The sequence below is a fragment of the Mirounga angustirostris genome, unplaced genomic scaffold (genome assembly GCF_029215605.1).
Source record: "Mirounga angustirostris isolate CCGP_5_RB_7025 unplaced genomic scaffold, mMirAng1.0.hap1 SCAF_12, whole genome shotgun sequence".
In the NCBI taxonomy this organism is placed as follows: Eukaryota; Metazoa; Chordata; class Mammalia; order Carnivora; family Phocidae; genus Mirounga; species Mirounga angustirostris.
The window spans coordinates 38,016,849-38,034,637 of NW_026991720.1; the positions used below are offsets into that span (position 1 = coordinate 38,016,849).

Below are 17,789 nucleotides of genomic sequence, written 5' to 3' on the forward strand. Positions count from 1 at the left end.
GTCCCTGGGCCCTATATTTTTGAGCCTTTTGCCACAAGAATTTGTTTTGTTTTTATTCTGTTTCTTTGGTGAAGCAAATGCTTTTCCTGGAGGTGATTCGTTACCTGTCCTACATACTTATTCCTTCCTGAGTTACTCTTATGGTGACGTTATGAGCCCAGATGACATGTCCATATCCAGGAATAAATTTCCAAGTGAGTGCTTCCCTCTGAAGCCCACCCTACAGATGGCTCTCAGTGTTGATCCCTAGTCTGTTCTTTGAGGCTGACTGGTTATACGGTAAGCATGTGGCCTTCTGGCAGGTGGCAAAAGGCACTTATGTCATGGAACCAAGTCTGCTTTGCTCCATAACGTCAGGATCTCTGAGAAGATCACCACAGCTGACTCTAATAGATTCTTCTAGTGCTTTCTGTTAAGTTTTTATTAATTTCTACAGTTTCTCCCTGTAGCAGGTGGAAGCCCCAACCCTAGTCTACTTTCATGCCCGTGCCATGTGCTGTCACATGCTATAATTTTCTCTTCTTCAAACTAGCTGGAACTCACAAGTTTTTGATTATATAATAAACACTAAATGACAAAAGTTGTAGTTCTTTGTCCCAAAATGTTATACTGGTGACACAGAAGGAAGACAAAACTTTCTTCCCTCCAGCACTTGTCTCCTATTCTGTTGTCAATCAGATTGGTTGCAAGGACAATGATTAGACACTTCCTTGCAGGACTAAGTTGGGCTAATTTATATGTGTGTTGTAGGGGAGGAAAATCTTCCTTCTGTCCTCTTAGGTTCTGTGACTGGGCCTGAGAATTAAATTAACCTAAGACAGATCAACAAGAAAAAAGCATCAAATTTTATTCAATACTTTGATGGGCACAGGAGAGTCCTCATAAGAAAAACGAAGACTCAAAGAAGCAATTAGAACTGAGAGCTTACATACTTTTTTTTCAATCAAAGGATGATAAATTTGCAGAGAAGTGACAAAACAAAGGGATTTGGGGTGGGGGCAGTAAATTGTGGGAAATGTATGGGGAAAAGTAATGAAAGAGAAGGGCTGTTTTAATAGTTTTTTGCTTGTTTGTTTGTTTTTGTATAGATCCATTTTGGCAAAGATTCCCAGTTTCTAATGTTAAGAATGTTCTCTGTCTGGTACAGGGAGTGGACGTGTCTCATGAGATAATCTTGACGTGCCTTTAGGTAGAAAGGGGGAGGTCAGAGAGCCCTTCCTGCATCTGCTGCCTCTTAAGTGTCTTCAGCTCAAAATAATCAATATGCCAAAGCAGTGTATTTTGGTGTAACATGTTCTGATCTCCTTCAGTATGTAATGTGTATGTAGGCTTAAACCCCACTTAACTTTCTGATTTAATATGATGGATAAGGTCTGATTGATGTCTAGCAGCCATTTCTTAAATATATAGACAGTTGTGCTTGGAAAGGGAGCGGCCTCTAGTAAAGCAAGAAACCTATATCTGGTCTATTTCTGTATAAGCCCCTATTTTAAAAATACAAGTAAGATTTATTTCTTATTTATAAAGAAGATTTGAGAAAGCTTTAAAAATAAATTGCAGTATAATAAAACAGAAAATTTGAAATAAATTCAGAACAAGGAAAGTATAAGGAGAAAGGAGTTAGAAGCAACTTCAAATGGATTTATTAATGTAGATGAGCACTAAACTGAACTCTGAAGTTATTGGCAGCTAAAGCAAAAAAGAAAATATTATACTTTATCTAGATCTCATTGTTTAACTAAAGAGAGTTCCCATATTTATTCAGGGGCCCTCAGGGCCCAGGCTGGTAGGTAAATAAGTGAAGAGGCTGAGTGTGAACCAGACAGAATGGTACAGCTTCTTTTCATCCCATCCAAAGGAATTCAGACTAAAACCAAACTGGAACAAAATCCTTGCTGGCTGAATAAAACCAGAGATGGGGATGGGGCTAGACCTTAATTAACAACTCTTTAGCTACAATTGAAATCTAGAAGAAATGTATCACATGGGTCTGTTTGGCATTCTGTAACATAAAATACAATGGATAATGCATAAGTTATTTATTGAAAAAGCACAGAAATGGCCATTGCTTTAACGGATCTTTCTAAAGTTGAACTTCTGAAAAAGCTGAAGATTTAATATTATTATTTTCCCTTAGTGAATATCCTATGAAGTCTCTAAAATTTTAATATGCCCCAAAGTGGCCTAAGAATGCCCCTCGGTGGCAGGACACACTTAATTAAGGATACTTAGCTTAAGTGACTAGAGCACTTCTAAGAGCTCCTGTTTTCCTTGCGCTGGAGTGAATATCTCTCATTACTGGGAGTTAGCAACGCAAAAAAAAAAAAAACTTTCTGCAGCCCTTGGGTTAAATAAGAAGCAATGCCATTCGAGGTGTCTTGATTACATCTTGTGTTTGAGGATCATTGTACATCATCTATAAAGTTCACAGAGGAAAAGAGATCAGGAAATGGACTAGAAGGATCAGAAAAGGCTCCTCTAATCCTATCTCCTACTGGCCTGTTACCCAAAGTTAGTGTCTCAGGTCCAAAAAAAAAGTTATCTCCATGTTACATATGGTTGTGTCATTTGAATTCCGCGCCCCGCCCCCCCGCCGCACTCTCTTACTCTTTAGTAATTTCTGCTTTCTAGAATCCCTATGAAGAATTCTAAGTTGCCTGGTGGTACTTGTGAAAAAGCAAACTTTTCACCATTAACAGTGTCAAATTTCTGTGAAATCCCTGTCCAGGCTTGACTGCAGGCCACAGGATAGAGACTCAGTTCCAGGTGACCAGGAAGCAGTTTGCACAGCACAGGGCTTGGGTTTCACAATGTTCTGAATTAACCAATGGCAGCCAGACCAAGGAAAGCTACAAATCGTCACCAGTGACGGTGAAACAATGGAGGCTGACTTGTCTGCTGAAGAGAGTGGTCAAACCTCTGACCACTGGCAACAGGACAAGGAACACAGTAACTACTGGGCATCCTGCATTCTTGGATGGCTTCCTTTCCTCAGATGTTACTTAGCCAAACCTGGGAATATGCCGGGATAGAGACGGCACAGTGCAAATACTGGCTAAGAATGACAGGTTTGATTTTGAAGTTAAGTCAGTTCGGAAGCAAGTGTCTCAAACTCCAGCTGAGATCTTTAGATTCAATTAGGGACTTTCAGTGAGGCCTTCAACAAGACTCAGAGTGCTGTTTGTTTCAAAGCACAAAGCACTTTAGATAGACTTCACCTGGCAAGAAGTAACACCTGGGCACCTCTCAATAAATCAGTGACCCCCAAATGTCCAGAGAACAATGAAGCTTCTGCAGGCTCTTTCTCTGTGGTATCTTTGTCAGGCCAGGGCATTCTTCCTTAAGTGTGTGCTTATTTTTACACTTGGTATTGAAACTCTTTATGGTTTTATTGAAATGTTTGTAATGTCTCATCATGTTTTCTTCATTTTGCAAACAAACTTTTATTTACCAGTTTGGCTGCCTGCAACTTGTGGCTAGATGTGTGACATATTTTAGGAGCTGTAAGAAAGTATGTGTGAGAGACCAAGAGTTTGTTCTCACAGTGTGGGGGGCAGAATACTGAAGGTGTCCTCCCAAGACTCCCATCCTTGTGTTATTTAATCAAAGACTCACCTAGCAATTGCTATGGAAGCACTTTGAACACTGAATGAAGGTTAGTAATTAGTTGACTTTAAAGTAGGGCAAGTTGCCTGGATTTTTCCAGGTGGGTCCAATATAATCACAGGAGTCTTTCAAATCAGAGGGGGGGTGGGTGTGCAGCACAGATAGAGTTGGTTGATGAGGAAGACAGAGATTTGAAGTGTGAGAGGGGCTCAACCCAATGTCACTAGCTTTAAAAAATGGAGAAAGTGGGGTTAGGAGCCTCTAGAAGCTTAGGAAGACCCCTGGCACTCAGCCAGCAAAAAATAAAAGACCAAGTCCTCCAGCTCTGTGGACCTGAATTCAGCCAACTGAATGAGCTTTCAAATGGATTTTCCTCCAGAGCCTTTTCTGCTGGCGCCTTGATTTCAGCCTTGAGAAACCGACGGCAGCTCCTCCCACCTTCTGATCTACAGAACTGTAAGATAATAGATCTGTGTTGTTTCAAGTGTATATTTGATCTGAGTTGTTTTAAATTTGTGGTAATTAGTTACGGTAGCAATAAAAAAAAAAAACCCTCATACGTGTAAGACTCAGAATGCCTTGGGGTACCTCAGTGTCCAGGGTTACTTGAATTCAACTAAAACTAGTCAGGATGAGAGAAAGAATGAGAACAAAGAGGAGAGAAGGGGTCTAATGTTAAGAACAATGAAAGCAAGTTAGTCTCCGTTCTTAAGGATTTTTGCGTGCCTCATGGTATTCGTCTCTCACAGGACTGAGTGTAATTTTAATACTTAAATATTTCAGTTGCTTTTTGTTGTTATAAGATGGCCTTCTTTATTATAAACTGTGCATTTAGTGCATTCTGTTTATGTGTACGAGGTTATAGTCGCAAAACCGTACCTGCTGTGTTTTAAGGAAAATATAAGGGATCTTCAAGGATCTTTTGGTTTTAGATCATTTTGCCTTATAGGCTGATTTTAGAAACAAACTCGCATGTAAGATACACCATTGTCCCACATGCTGTCTCTTCCATCCACAGCCTTGGAGAATTTGAGGTTCTAGAAGGAGGCTGTCCGTAGGAAAGTGAAGCAGCCTCGCCCTCTGTTGCTAGAAAGTTCTGAAGTTTGTGTACCCGGTCAGCACATGAATTCCCTCAACTTTGTCGAAACAGAAGTAGGAGTTTTAATATGTATAATTAAATTCACCTTTGAAGGCTCCTGAAGGTTGTTGAGGGCAGAAGAAATGTATTTTTATTAAAATGAGTCCATCTGTGGGAGACCTACCGTACATTTCTCCTTTCTAAGCACACCACTAACTGTTTCTTTTTAATCTTTTTTCTCACACAAGGTAATGTGAGGTGTTAGTAATAAGGAACCTGATTCAGTCTGTGGACAAAATGGAGGATGAGGGAGAGGATGGAAGAGCGAGCATACCTGTGATTTGCCCCCGGGTAGTTTCCCCCATGGTATCTTTTTCACCAGGGAACAAGCTGATGAAGAGTTTCCTCATCCAGAATAGATTGGGTCTTTGTATGATTTAGCTCCTGTGTTGCTGCTTTCTCAAATCTCTTTGTAGGTCTCCCACAGATGGACTCATTTTAATAAAAATACATTTCTTCTGCCCTCAACAACCTTCAGGAGCCTTCAAAGGTGAATTTAATTATACAGATTAAAAGAAGGAACAAAATTCAGAATTTTGAGGATTTCCATTTTAAAACCAAATTTATTATGTTCAAAGTTGTGTTTTGATAGAAGGCAAGTATAATGTTAAAATATTAATCCATTCATGCCATTTAGCTTAAATTATTCACAGCTGCTTATATTTTATTTTTACAAGAATATGGCTTTTATCTATGAGTCCAATCACATTGAAGGAGGTGACTTTTAGAGTCCTTACCAGTGGAATTTTAGTATAGAATGCACCCCCACCTTGTCCATTTTATGAGGTGTATTTAAAAAGCATTTGGTTGAAGCACAACAGAAAAACCAGGTAAATTGAACTCTAACAGCTAAAGCGAAATGCTGGGCAACTATTTCCAAATTTAAAGTGCTTTGAAGCTGTTAAGTTGTTAAATCCCACTCCCCCCAAGTTCTCCTTCCCCCTAGGATATAAAGGGGATGATGATGTACAAAATATTTGGTGCTGTTTTCAGTGTTCAGTCTACGTTTTCTAAGCTGATTTGGGAGCTTAGCTCTAGCCCCTCCCCCTTTTAGGATATTAAGACAAGAATCCTCTAGGTAGACAATCAGCCTTTCGATTTTCTGCTTTCTTATTTGCCAAAAGGTAATATTTATCTTTGCCAGTCTCATGGGGTCAGGAAACTCAAATGATAGAATACGTAAGGATGTAAACTCCATAGTGATACAAATATATGAGATTAGTGATGTTACTTAAACATTGTTATTAGCAATAATTCTATAGACTTACAATTCAGAAGGCACAGAATTGATAATTGGTCAGAATCCAGGAACCAGAGAGATCATTCCAACCTAGAATATTTTAATTAGGTTCTAATCTTTGCTTCCAAGCATTTAAGAAGTAATATGCCCACTGAATTTCTGCTTTCCACTCGTTGCCCAGTTCTTTCAAGCATAGTTGCTTCGCTAAAACTTGCAAAAATTTTTAGGTGGTGGGTTGTTTTCCCCTGGACAGTTTTATTAGTGTTTTCCTCAGACTTGAACTTGACTTCTGTAGCGTGAAGTAGAGCTGCCCCCTCTTCATTTGAGATGAACATTTCTATTAAAATCACCAAGGGCCACGTTCATTTTTTTTTTTTTTATCACTGTCACTTTTGATTCCATGATGTAATGAATTAGGAATACCTGGGGAAACAGAATTACTTTGCAGTGATACTTCAGATTTTAGTAAGGGTCATTACTGATCATAAAATCTAAAGAGTTGATTTGATCAAGAAACAGGTAACAGAGTGGTGAAGCATTTGGATTAAGCTCACACAGCTGGTTTTTAGCAAGTAGAATTAAAAGCCAGTTCTCCTAATTCTGAGTCTAATGTGCTTTCCAGTATGCAGGAGGGAGGAGGAGGATACAAACAGAAACATGGCTTACAGCAGCAACCATCAGATGATGACCTATGGGTCATATGGGACCCACTGCCTATTTTATAATGTTTTAATGGAACACTGCCTTGCCCATTCATTTACATTTTGTCTAAGGCTTCTTTCACACTCTAAGGGCAGAGCTGAATAGTTGGGTCAGAAACCATCTGACCCATAAAGTGTAAAATATTGACTATTTGGTCCATTGCAGAAAAAGTTTGCTGCACTCTGTCTTAGAAAAAAAGGTGACTAAAAGGTCTGATTGGGGCACTTTGTGAACAGCTTCTTCAGTTTGCACATTTGGTCCTAATTGTAATTTAGAATAAACTGTTTGGCTATTAGACAAAATTGTCTGGCTCACAATTACAGGTTAATGTCAACAAATGTGAATATATACTTGCAAAAGAAAGGTCAATACATATGTTCAGAAGGCCTTTCCCATAATACAGGGATGGTTTCCTATCCTCATATTCCTGAGAGCCAAGAGATACTTAATTCGAAGTAGTGGAAACTTACGCAGGAAACACAAGAACTGTATTCAGGTATGTGCAGGACTATCCTGACATGTCTTTGTCCTTCAAGTCCAACTAAAATGCACTTCTGCTGGTAAGTCCCCGATCCCCCTTCTCCCTTCTTTGGGCAGAATTAATCACTCTTCTGCGCTTCCAAAATACTTCCAAATACTATTATGGCATTTATCACACTGAATTACAGATAGTGGTTCATACATTTGTCTCCCCAGTCGATGGTGAAATCCTTGAAAGTGAAGACAATACCTTATTCATTTTGGCATCCCCATCATGGGGCTGAGTCTCTGGCTCATAGTCGATCTAAATACTTGATGAATGAATGTATATTATAATCTGAGAGGGCAAAGCAAGGACCAATGCGACATTTTAGTATAAACTTTGTGACAGTACTGGCAACTGATAGAACCATGTCCTAAGTTGCACCGTCCTCAGAGACCAGAACTTGAGGTTCGAATGCCTGGGTTTGAATTTTAGCTGTGCTGTTTACCGTTTGTCTTTGGGTGGATCACTTACTGTTGGACCTCAGTTTCCTCACCTTCCAAGTGGAGGTGATAAAGGCAGCAGTTTTCTAACTATGGTCTGTAGAATCCTGGGGATCTCCAAGATCCTTTTAAGAAGTCTGTGAAGTCAAAACTATTTTTACAAGAATGTTACGACCTTATTTCTCTTTTTCACTGAGTTTCATTGGTAGTGCAAAAGCAATGGTAGGAAGCCTATTGGTGCCTTAGCGCAAATAAAGGAACCAAGTTGAACTTATAGTAATTATTGTCTTTTTCATTACACACTGGCAGAAAAACATGTAATTTAATATAAGAATGTCCTTGATGAAGGAGTAAAATTACTAATTTTATTAAGTTTCAGCCTTTGGATACAGTGCGATCTATTTTGTGTGATGAAACGGGAAGTCTGTATAAATCAGTTTTGCTACACTTTGAAGTACAGTTGTGGTCTTGAAAAGTTCTTGTGCTATTGAGTTGCCAGCTGAACTAGCCACTGTTTTGACGTGTAATGCCATTTTTATTTGGAAGAATCACTAACATTATAGTTATTGGGGGTATGGTATTTGGCAGGTATCTTCTCAAAAGTTAATGATGTGAACTTATCACTTCAAGGAAGACAACTAATAATATTTGTTGACAATGATGGAATGAAGCTTTTTTGCAATATTCTGAATTTTGGAAAACTTGTGTCTTCCACCACGAGCTTGAGAACTCGCTACTTAGACTTTTCTGAAGAGATTGGTAGTGATATAAATGGGATTTTAGAATATTGTATAAGACAGTATTTGGAAAATCTTCCTAATTTAAGGTACTGGTATTTTCCACATGACCAGTGCATGAGGTTACCTGCACAGGTAAAGATCCATTCAAAGTACAATATGGATGTGGCTCAATTAATAGATTTTAATATAATTTCATTATATTAAGGGTTTTGATAGGGTTTCAGATTTTACATTGCAATGGTTCTTTTAGAAAATACCACTGTCAGGTTTTGGTGTGGTATCAAAGAAGAGTACCTGCAAATATGTGAAAGGGCTATTAAAGTGCACCTCCCTTTTCTAACTACACATTTGCATCTGAGGTCACTTTTCTTCATATACTTCAAGCAAAACAGCATCCTGTAACAGACTGAATGCTGGAGCAGATAGGAAAATCCAGGGGTTTTCTATTAAGGCTGACATTTACATTTTTTTGTAGATCTTTTTAAAACCGATGTTTTCACTAATTTTTTTTGTTGGCTTTGACTAGGTTACTTAATCTATGAACCTCAGTTGAAATTATAGTTGTCATAAAAATGGGTTTTTTTCTTTTTAGGTAAATACTTCCCATTTAATTTCTAACAGTAGATAAAACTCACATAATAAAAACTGAGTTCCTGCATTTTTAAGAGTAGGCAGGGGTCCTAAGAAGATGTGAGGGAAATAGGCATTCTCTTAAATTTGTGGTGAGTGTAAATTTGTATTAACTCTTTGGTAACAATTTGGCAGTATCTGTCAGAACTTAAATTCACATGGTCGTTGAGTCAGCAATGTAATCCAGTGTTGTTTGTAACAGCCAAACAAGGAAATGGGGGTGGGGGGGAGCACCTGGGTGGCTCAGTGGTTTAAGCATCTGACTCTTTATTTCACCTGAGGTCATGAGATTGAGCCCCACATCCAGCTCTGCACTGGGCATGGAACCTGCTTAAGATTCTTTCACTCCTTCTGCCCTCCGGTCCTCCATTTCCTGCTCTTAAAAAAACAAAAAACAAAAACATAATAGAGGCAGAGGTTAAATAAGTGTACCTATACAGTGAAGTAGCTTATATATTGCAGACATTAAAAATAGGATTTATGTGGAACTATGAAAATCTTTTCAAGATACCAAAAAAATACTGTCATACTTTAGTAAAGGTTTTATTTATTTGACAGAGAGAGACACAGTGAGAGAGGGAGCACAAGCAGGGGGAGTGGGAGAGGGAGAAGCAGGCTTCCCGTAGAGCAGGGAGCCCGATGTGGGACTCGATCCCAGGACCCTGGGATCATGACCTGAGCCGAAGGCAGATGCTTAATGACTGAACCACCCAGGCGCCCCAACAGTATTTTTTAAAGATGCAGAGAATTATTTTTAGTAGGATTTCATTGTGTATATAATTTGCATATTTCTGTCTATAGAGATAAATGGCCAGAAACTAGGAACCAGAGTTGTATTGGGGAAGCAGTGATGAGGGATTGAGGAAGGGGTAATAGGGGGCATTCACTTTGCACTTCATACCTTTCCATATTATTTGATTCTTTATCACATGCGCTTTCTTTAAAAAAAAATTGAGGCGATAATACTTATAATGAAAACTAGTTGAGATAATGTTAAGTCTCTTGGCTTATAAAATATGCTCTGTATCGGCTGGACAAGTGAATGACTGCTTCATGTATTTGTGTGGTGCCATCAGTAGATCATTCTCCAAGAAATTTCTAAATAATAGCTGGACAGAAGGGTCATAGACAAGAATTGTGTCTGAGTATATCTAACTGACTTCTAGGGTTGAATTGATACTCTCTGATCTCCATATTTATGAAAGATTAGCCATAGTATTTTGATGATGAAAGTTCTATACCAAACATCTTCCACCAAAAGGTTCTCTCTGAACTACCTTAAAAATCTTCATAATTTCCTTTCCATCCATTAATTCTCATAGCATTGACTTTTTCCTTTCAATTTTGTACTCAGAGTTTGGAGGGGCTACTGGGACAAATAGACTACGCTTATTTGGGTGCTCTGCCATGGTGAGAAGCTCGCTGTCCTTTGTAATGTATGACAATTTAGTATACTTGTTTCATAATAGCTAATTCCGTAAAGTAGAACTTATTTAGTAGGATGCCCCTGTTCTTAGGATAAGCTTATCTTTAAGATAAGTTTAGGCTAAAAAGAATACATTTGCCTTCCTAAAAAGCATTCCAGATTTTATTGTATTCCTTAAAAATCACTTAGTGATTACCAGTACTGGTTTTTGAAGGGTCAAAATATGATTGCACAAATGTGTACAGACTATATGAAAAAACATTTTTATAAAACATTTAAGGCTTAGGTTATTGTGTGAAAAATGAATAGACCTTTCTGGAAGAATAGAAATTAATAATTTATCCCAAGCATCTTATTGAAAGGAAAAAGCCAATTTGAATAATGTTGGGGGATAAAGCATACCAGTATTATTCTTTATTTCTTATATTAATGAATTAAGATACAAAAACTCAATAAAAATTACATTAAAAACTCATAAACATTGTTCAAATCTTCTTTCCCTATTAGTTATGTTGATGAAACAAGCATTTCTTAAATGGTAGTTAATAACAATAGGATTTTAGTGAACCAAACAATACATGGGCTCATTCATTGACTCACCAGACATTTGCTGCATGCCAGACCATGTACCAGATCCTAAGGCCTTAATGTTGAATAAGATCGATTTCTTGCATTTTAAGAGTTCAGTGGCCAGTGGAGCAGACAGACCTATAAACACATAAGAAAGTACTATGGTAAAATAGGAAGAGTATGCGGTTTTGAGATCAACAAATTTATTTTTTTTTTTATTTTTTATTTTTTTTTGGCTTCACCCCTTCTGGATTATAGTCTTTTAACCTCTCCTTGCTTCAAGGATTTCAACTGTAAAATGGGGATAATACTTTCATTGCATGGTTTTTTTGGGGGGGGGGGGAATTAAACAAAACCTATTCAAAGAACAAAGCCTAGATCTAAATCTCACAAAAGGAATGAACTTGTTACCCTTCACCTACAATATGTAAGCTACTATAATATAGGCATACACAAGAAAGAAAGAGTTATGAATTCAAAGATGGGGATAGGTAAGGAGTAATTTCTTAGAGGAAGAAGTATGCAGGATAAGGAGGTGTTGGTAAGAAAGAGAAGAATTCCAAGCAGAGAACTTTTCATGCACACAGGCATGGAACTTGTGCTAAAGTATAAGGAACAGTGAATTATTGGGAGGTTGTAGCGTAAGGTAGAGAAGACTTGAAATGACAAGGGTAGGTTAATTGTCCTTAATCACAAAGGACATTTTATATCCTATTAAATGATCTGTTGCAATAGGAATGACATGAATAGATTTGAGCAGTATTTTGAAGGTAGATTTTATGGAATTGAGTGACCATGTGAGTTTGTGGGGGAAAAGAGATGTACAGATTTTTGACTTAGGCAAGTAATTATTGGTATCATTACTCAGAAGAAGGAATTTAGAAGTAGGTTTGAGAGAAAACAATAAACTTTATTTCATTTTATTAAATCTGATTTGTCAAGACCTTTGGAGAGAGACCTATGTTGGAGAAAAGATTTGAAAAGATTTCTAATCTGGCTATGTTATCCATTGGCTTTGTTCTACCTTACTCTGTGAAAGCTTAAAAGAAACTTAACTTTGTAATTAAGAAGTCTCCTGAGTGTTTGGGTCTTAACTCTAAATTTTCTCATAAAGGAAATTCAAATTAAAAGCTATTCAATGTTTTTCACAAGGTGGTTTTAGGGATCACGTTTTTGATACCCCAAGTCCCTTTAAAGTGTTGCACATACAACCAGAGAATGACAAAAATAGCAATTAAATATTTAGATTGAGGTCAGGAGAAATGGAATTATTAGTAAATTCATTGATTAAAATCTCAGTTTATAGTTATATTGTAAAACACCACTTTTCATAAAGTAGCATGACAGTTAGGAGTGTGATTTGGGTGGATTTGGATACCAGCTCCTTACCTCTTGGACTTTGGGCAAGTTATTTAACCTCTGTTCTAAAATGAAAATAATTGGAGTGTCTACTTATAGGTTGTTGTGAAAGTTAAATGAGTGTATATAAAGTATACAGGACAGGGACCAACCTGCAATTAAGTCCTCCGCGTGTAAGAGACACTGTTACTATCCTCATCAGAGGCAGTAATAGTGTCCTCATCCTTCATTACCATCAACTGGCAGGATGTTAATGTGGGGGGTGAAGGGGGATGTTGGAGATAATCATGTCTGTTGTAGAGATGAGGAAAAGGAAGCCCAGAATACTTAAGATATATTCCAGCATGTACACCTAGCAAACGCCAGGACTGAAGCTCAAGTACTGTTCAGCTCAGACACCTCTTGCCACCCTTTGTTGAAGTAGGACCTTGTGCCTTCATCAGTAGGTCAAAAGAAAATATAATCGTAGTCGGTAATTTGCAGGTCTCAGGCACAATAGAGTTGGAAATGTTGGTCTTTGTTAGTGAATTTGCCAGTTGTCAGAAGTTCCTTGTTTATTGATGTTACTTCAAGCTGAGCGTGAACTATTATGGGGGCATGTACGTGTGAATATCGGACAAGCAGAAAATAAACAAATACAAATAATATTTAATAGTTACTCAGTAATAGTTTCAGACTTCCCAGCCTTCAATGGGAAACAAAAGACCAAGATACCAGAGACATTTTCTTGATGTAACTTTGATTTTATAATTTTTCTGGTTTATTAAGTTAAACTCCTACTTAAAGAGGACATTTTCTTGTTTTCTAAGTTTACAAACTTAAAATATTAGACCTGAGGCTGAAGTTATTGAATTTACACATATGCACATAAAACACTGATAGCATCAAAGAATATTTAATAATAATTGAGTTTCATATAAAATATTTTCACCTGCAGAGCCCAGAGCATTTCATAAATATAGATGCTGTTAATCAAAGGCTTGAATAAATAGATGGATTTTGTATTGTACCCTGAAGATAAGTAGATTTGGATTCTTATTGAATTTGTGTAGTCTACTTCAGGAGTTAGGTAGAAGTGATAAAAATGAGCAGAGACTTTCATCATCTGCCCATAATAAGTGGTGCCAAATAAAACCTTTGAGAGTGTTACCAGACGATAGCTGAATTGTCAGACCTTAAATATGAGAAACTAAGATAAAAGTGGCAAATAAGCAAAACAAAATGAACAATAAGGTAAATACTAATTAAATGGTATAGAGAAATTAAAAGAAAACATGGAATTGATCTCCGCACATGCTTACACAGCCTTAATTTAAGCACATTATGAAAATGAATAGTTACAGCTTTGCTTGGAAGGTGTGTTTTATAATTGGAGTTTTCTCCTCTTTTTCCTTTTATGTTATTCATTTTTTTCCATTCTGATTTCCTTTAGCTCTAAAATTCACTTTTTTTTTTTCCAGGAGGACATTTTATTTAGTAAAAATCATTGAGGCCTACCTTCTAAAAAAAAAAAAAATCATACTGTCTAGTTTAAGAAGTTCATAGTGAATGGCAAGAATCCTTCTTTTTGATGGCTGAGTAATATTCCATTGTGTGTGGCACACAGTCAAGGGACATTTGGGCTCTTTCCGTAATTTGGCAATTGTTGGTAATGCTGCTATAAACCTCAGGGTACATGTATCCCTTCAGATCGGTATTTTTTTTCCTTTGGGTAAATAACTAGTAGTGCAATTGAAATGATGTGGATGGAGCTAGAGAGGATTATGCTAAGCGAAATAAGTCAGAAAAAGACAAATACTGTATGATTCAACTCATATATGGAATTTAAGAAAAAAAAACAGATGAACTTAGGGGGTGAGGAAAGAAATGGAGGCAAACCAGAAAACAGGTTTTCAACTATAGAGAACAAATTGAGGGGTACTGGAGGGGAGGTGGGCAGGGGGATGGATTAAATGGGTGATGGGTATTAGGAGGGCACTTGTCATGAGCACTGAGTGTTGTATGTAAGTGTTGAATCACTAAATTCTACACCTGAAACTAATATTACACTGTATGTTAACTAACTGGAATTTAAGTAAAAACTTGGGAGGGAAGAAAAGTTTCTGGTGAATATCTAGTGACCTCATGCTACTGTGGTCACTGGTCTTGTTGCTCTGTGATCTTGGCACCTTGGGTTTGCCCAAGTGGATAAAAAGTGGCTGAAAGCAACCCTTCATCAACACACTTATGTTCTTACCCTGTTCTTACCTCTACCACATTTCTACCTGGCCTCCCAAGGAGTCCTCCTCTGTTCCTCAATGGGCCCACTTCTGCATATCAGCCAGAACAGGTGCCTCACGTTTTCATGTAATGTCCAGCTCACACACTGACTGCCTTGGCTTGAAAGCCTTTCTCAGCCCTGTCATAGCCTCATTTCCTGCAGCCCTTGTAGCCTCTACAAACACACACGAAGCTGCTTCTCTTCTCTGATGCCTCTCTACCCTGTTTTCCGTCAGGGTCCCACACAAGTCTCCGTTCTTTCATGAGCCCTTTGTGGACTTCTCCAGTCCACACTGATTTATGATCTGCTAACTAGAGCACTCTCTCTTGGCACCTCACAGTTGAGCAATTATTGTTCAGTGTGGTTTTATGAGGCTTGCTATTGTCTCAATTATATTTTAAGCTTCTAAAGGAAAAGGACCGTGTGTTTCATTTCTGTAACCTGCATAGTACCCAGCACAGTGAGGAGAAAATAGATTAAATGTCATAATAAATGCCTATTAGCAAGTTAAGTACTGTGACTGCACTGTGCTTTTAAAAGTCCATTTTATATTTATAATACTTGTTTATAGTGAGATTAAACTTTTTCTGAGCCATCAATTATTAGCAGGTTATATAAACTTACATGTTAATTGTATATAACTCTATACATGACACAGTTTTTGGTGAAAAAGAAATCAAATTGTCTTGGTAAATGTAGAACAGATAACAACCAAAACAGTTGATATGTTTGTGATGGTAGTTTTATACCTAAGCACTACCTGTTTTAATTCTTTGTCTATTCATATACTCTGATAATGCATTGTTGCTGTTTTCTATATAAAACTTTTTTACTTTGGTCCTAGATGTTTCAATCTTAGAGGGAAGTAAATTAGGATATTGTTGTTCAGTCTTTGTTCGGTCATCATAAAAAGAGACTTCTGTGCCAAAATATGCAAAACTGATGGAAATATAAAATTCAAGTGGGTCCTACTTAATGTTTGTGCTACCAACCCAAAATGGCAATTGCAGATAAAAACATCATACCCCATTTCTGTGACATAGGAAAAGTTCTCCATTGGGGAAAAGCAGGAATGGCATTTAGAAGGGTGCTTGACTCTTCATCTAGAGCTGGTCCTGAAAAGAAAAAAGTGGAATTGAAATGTAGCAATTTCCTGGCTAATTTCATAAGCAGAGAGAGCCTAGTCCTGCCAATCAAAGCAAGAGTGCTCTTTGCTTCATTGGGAATTAAGGTCTTTAGTTAAACTATTTTTTTTTATGCTTTTGAGTATAGATTATGTTCTAAATTAAGTGCAGAAAATATTTTTCTGTCTAGGAAGTTAGTTTAGATGAAAATATTTTATCTACAGAAACAGCACAGTAAAATGACTTTCCTTTGGGTATAATTTTAAATCGCTCTTTTTTTTTTAATCTTAAACTCAGATAAAGTATAAAAATGTCTTTTAGTAGAGACTTAATAAATATTAAATTAGCCAAGGGCAGTATCTATATGGAAATGAAGAAATCTTGAGTATTTACCTAGAATTTTTGATCTTTCTGTGCAGAATTAAAACCTTGGCTTATTTATGTCAGATCTGCAGTTAACTACATACAATCAAACATCCTTCTCCCATTCCCCCTGGTAGCTCCACTTTGATTTAAAAATGTTTTACCTTGATGTTTTTAAATAATCCAAAATCTACAATTAAGAATTGTCATATTCAGCCCAGACCTGAAGTAATTCTGCATTTTTTTTTCCTGCTGAAACGACCCAATCAAAAAGGAAAAGTAGTTTGACCTCATTTTTTGCTCAAATGAGAAAAGTTTCATTTAGAATGGGAATTAGTTATTGAATAAGGTGCGAAAATAAGATGAATTATGGACCCAGCACGCTTCCGCTGCGCCACTCTGCTGTCTAAAAATAAGATGAATTAGAAAAACTCTTCAGATACCTCTTTGCACTCAATGTCCTTTGATTTTATGACAACTTTTTCACAATGTACTTAATCCTTATAAGAAAGCATAGCCCTAAAATAAAGGGGAAAACACTTTAACTGCAGAGTGATTTCTTGTAACTCTTACTCCGTTTCAGGCTGCTTTCGGTCTGCCAGGGGGGATTGATTGATTGATTGATTGATTGATTTTATTATTTTTTTAAGATTTTATTTATTTGAGAGAGAATGAGAGAGAGCGAGCATGAGAGGGGGGAGGGTCAGAGGGAGAAGCAGGCTCCCTGCCGAGCAGGGAGCCCGATGCGGGACTCGATCCAGGGACTCCAGGATCATGACCTGAGCAGAAGGCAGTCGCTTAACCAACTGAGCCGCCCAGGCGCCCCAGGGGGGATTTATTAAGCAAACTAGCTGGCTTAAGAAAAATGATAGCATTTGAAAACGCCAGTTATGTGAGTGCACATATATCTTGATATAATAAAAATAGATTTGGCATTTGCCTGACTTGCCTTTTTAAGAAGGGAGAAATGTGTAAAGAAGTACAATCTATATATAGAATTTTAGGTAAGAATGGAAGAAAAACCAAATAGAGCCATTATAATCTTCTTTTCAAACTGTGTCCTATTCTTTGCAAAAAAGATCTCTTCATGGAATACTCTTACCGATGAATGTACATGATTTTGAAATGAGTTTTTTTTTCCTTCTTTAGGCTCGCTCTTTATCTGCGTCACTTCTTTCCTTCATTTCCTTCTCTCTCTTCCTGTCTCCTCCTTTCCCACAGGCTTCACTGCTCATAGATACATTGAATGAAATGTATTGGCTAGGCGAAGCTCATCATATGTGCCAGGCATACACAGCAGAATAAAGAAGATGTCCCTGTCCCTAAGGAACTTAAACTCTAGTAATAAAAAAATGGCTTTTAGCCAATTACTACAGTTAATTAAATTTTCAAAACTAGGAGGGTGAAGGGATATCAATTTTCAGTAATTACTCTGCATACAATAGAATGAATATAAAAATTTGTGCCTGTGGAGTATTGAGTAAATATGGTTCCAGACCTCAGGAATTGATACTTGCAGACGTACTAGTTGCTAGGGTTCACAAAAGGACATTTTCTGTGTACTGGACAGTTGGATGACCTGTGCAGTTTTGGGCTTTCATAAGCTCAAGTATGAGCCCATGAAGAGCCAGTGGTCCTAGGTCTCAGTCTTCACTGACTTACAAT

At 37.4% G+C, this 17,789-nt stretch overlaps 1 protein-coding gene across 6 annotated transcripts in view; it reads left to right on the forward strand.

Moving 5' to 3' along the window:
* The window catches only part of IMMP2L (inner mitochondrial membrane peptidase subunit 2), an 889,807-nt gene that overhangs the window by 719,249 nt on the left and 152,769 nt on the right, over positions 1–17,789 (forward strand). The window contains exon 7 of one of the 6 annotated variants that reach the window (XM_045864400.3): positions 3,986–4,062. The exons of the other annotated variants lie outside the window; for them this stretch is intronic. Within the exon in view, the coding sequence (XP_045720356.1) occupies positions 3,986–4,051 (66 nt within the window). The 3' untranslated portion in view covers positions 4,052–4,062. The remainder of the gene's footprint in view (positions 1–3,985; positions 4,063–17,789) is intronic. 6 annotated transcript variants of the gene reach the window in all.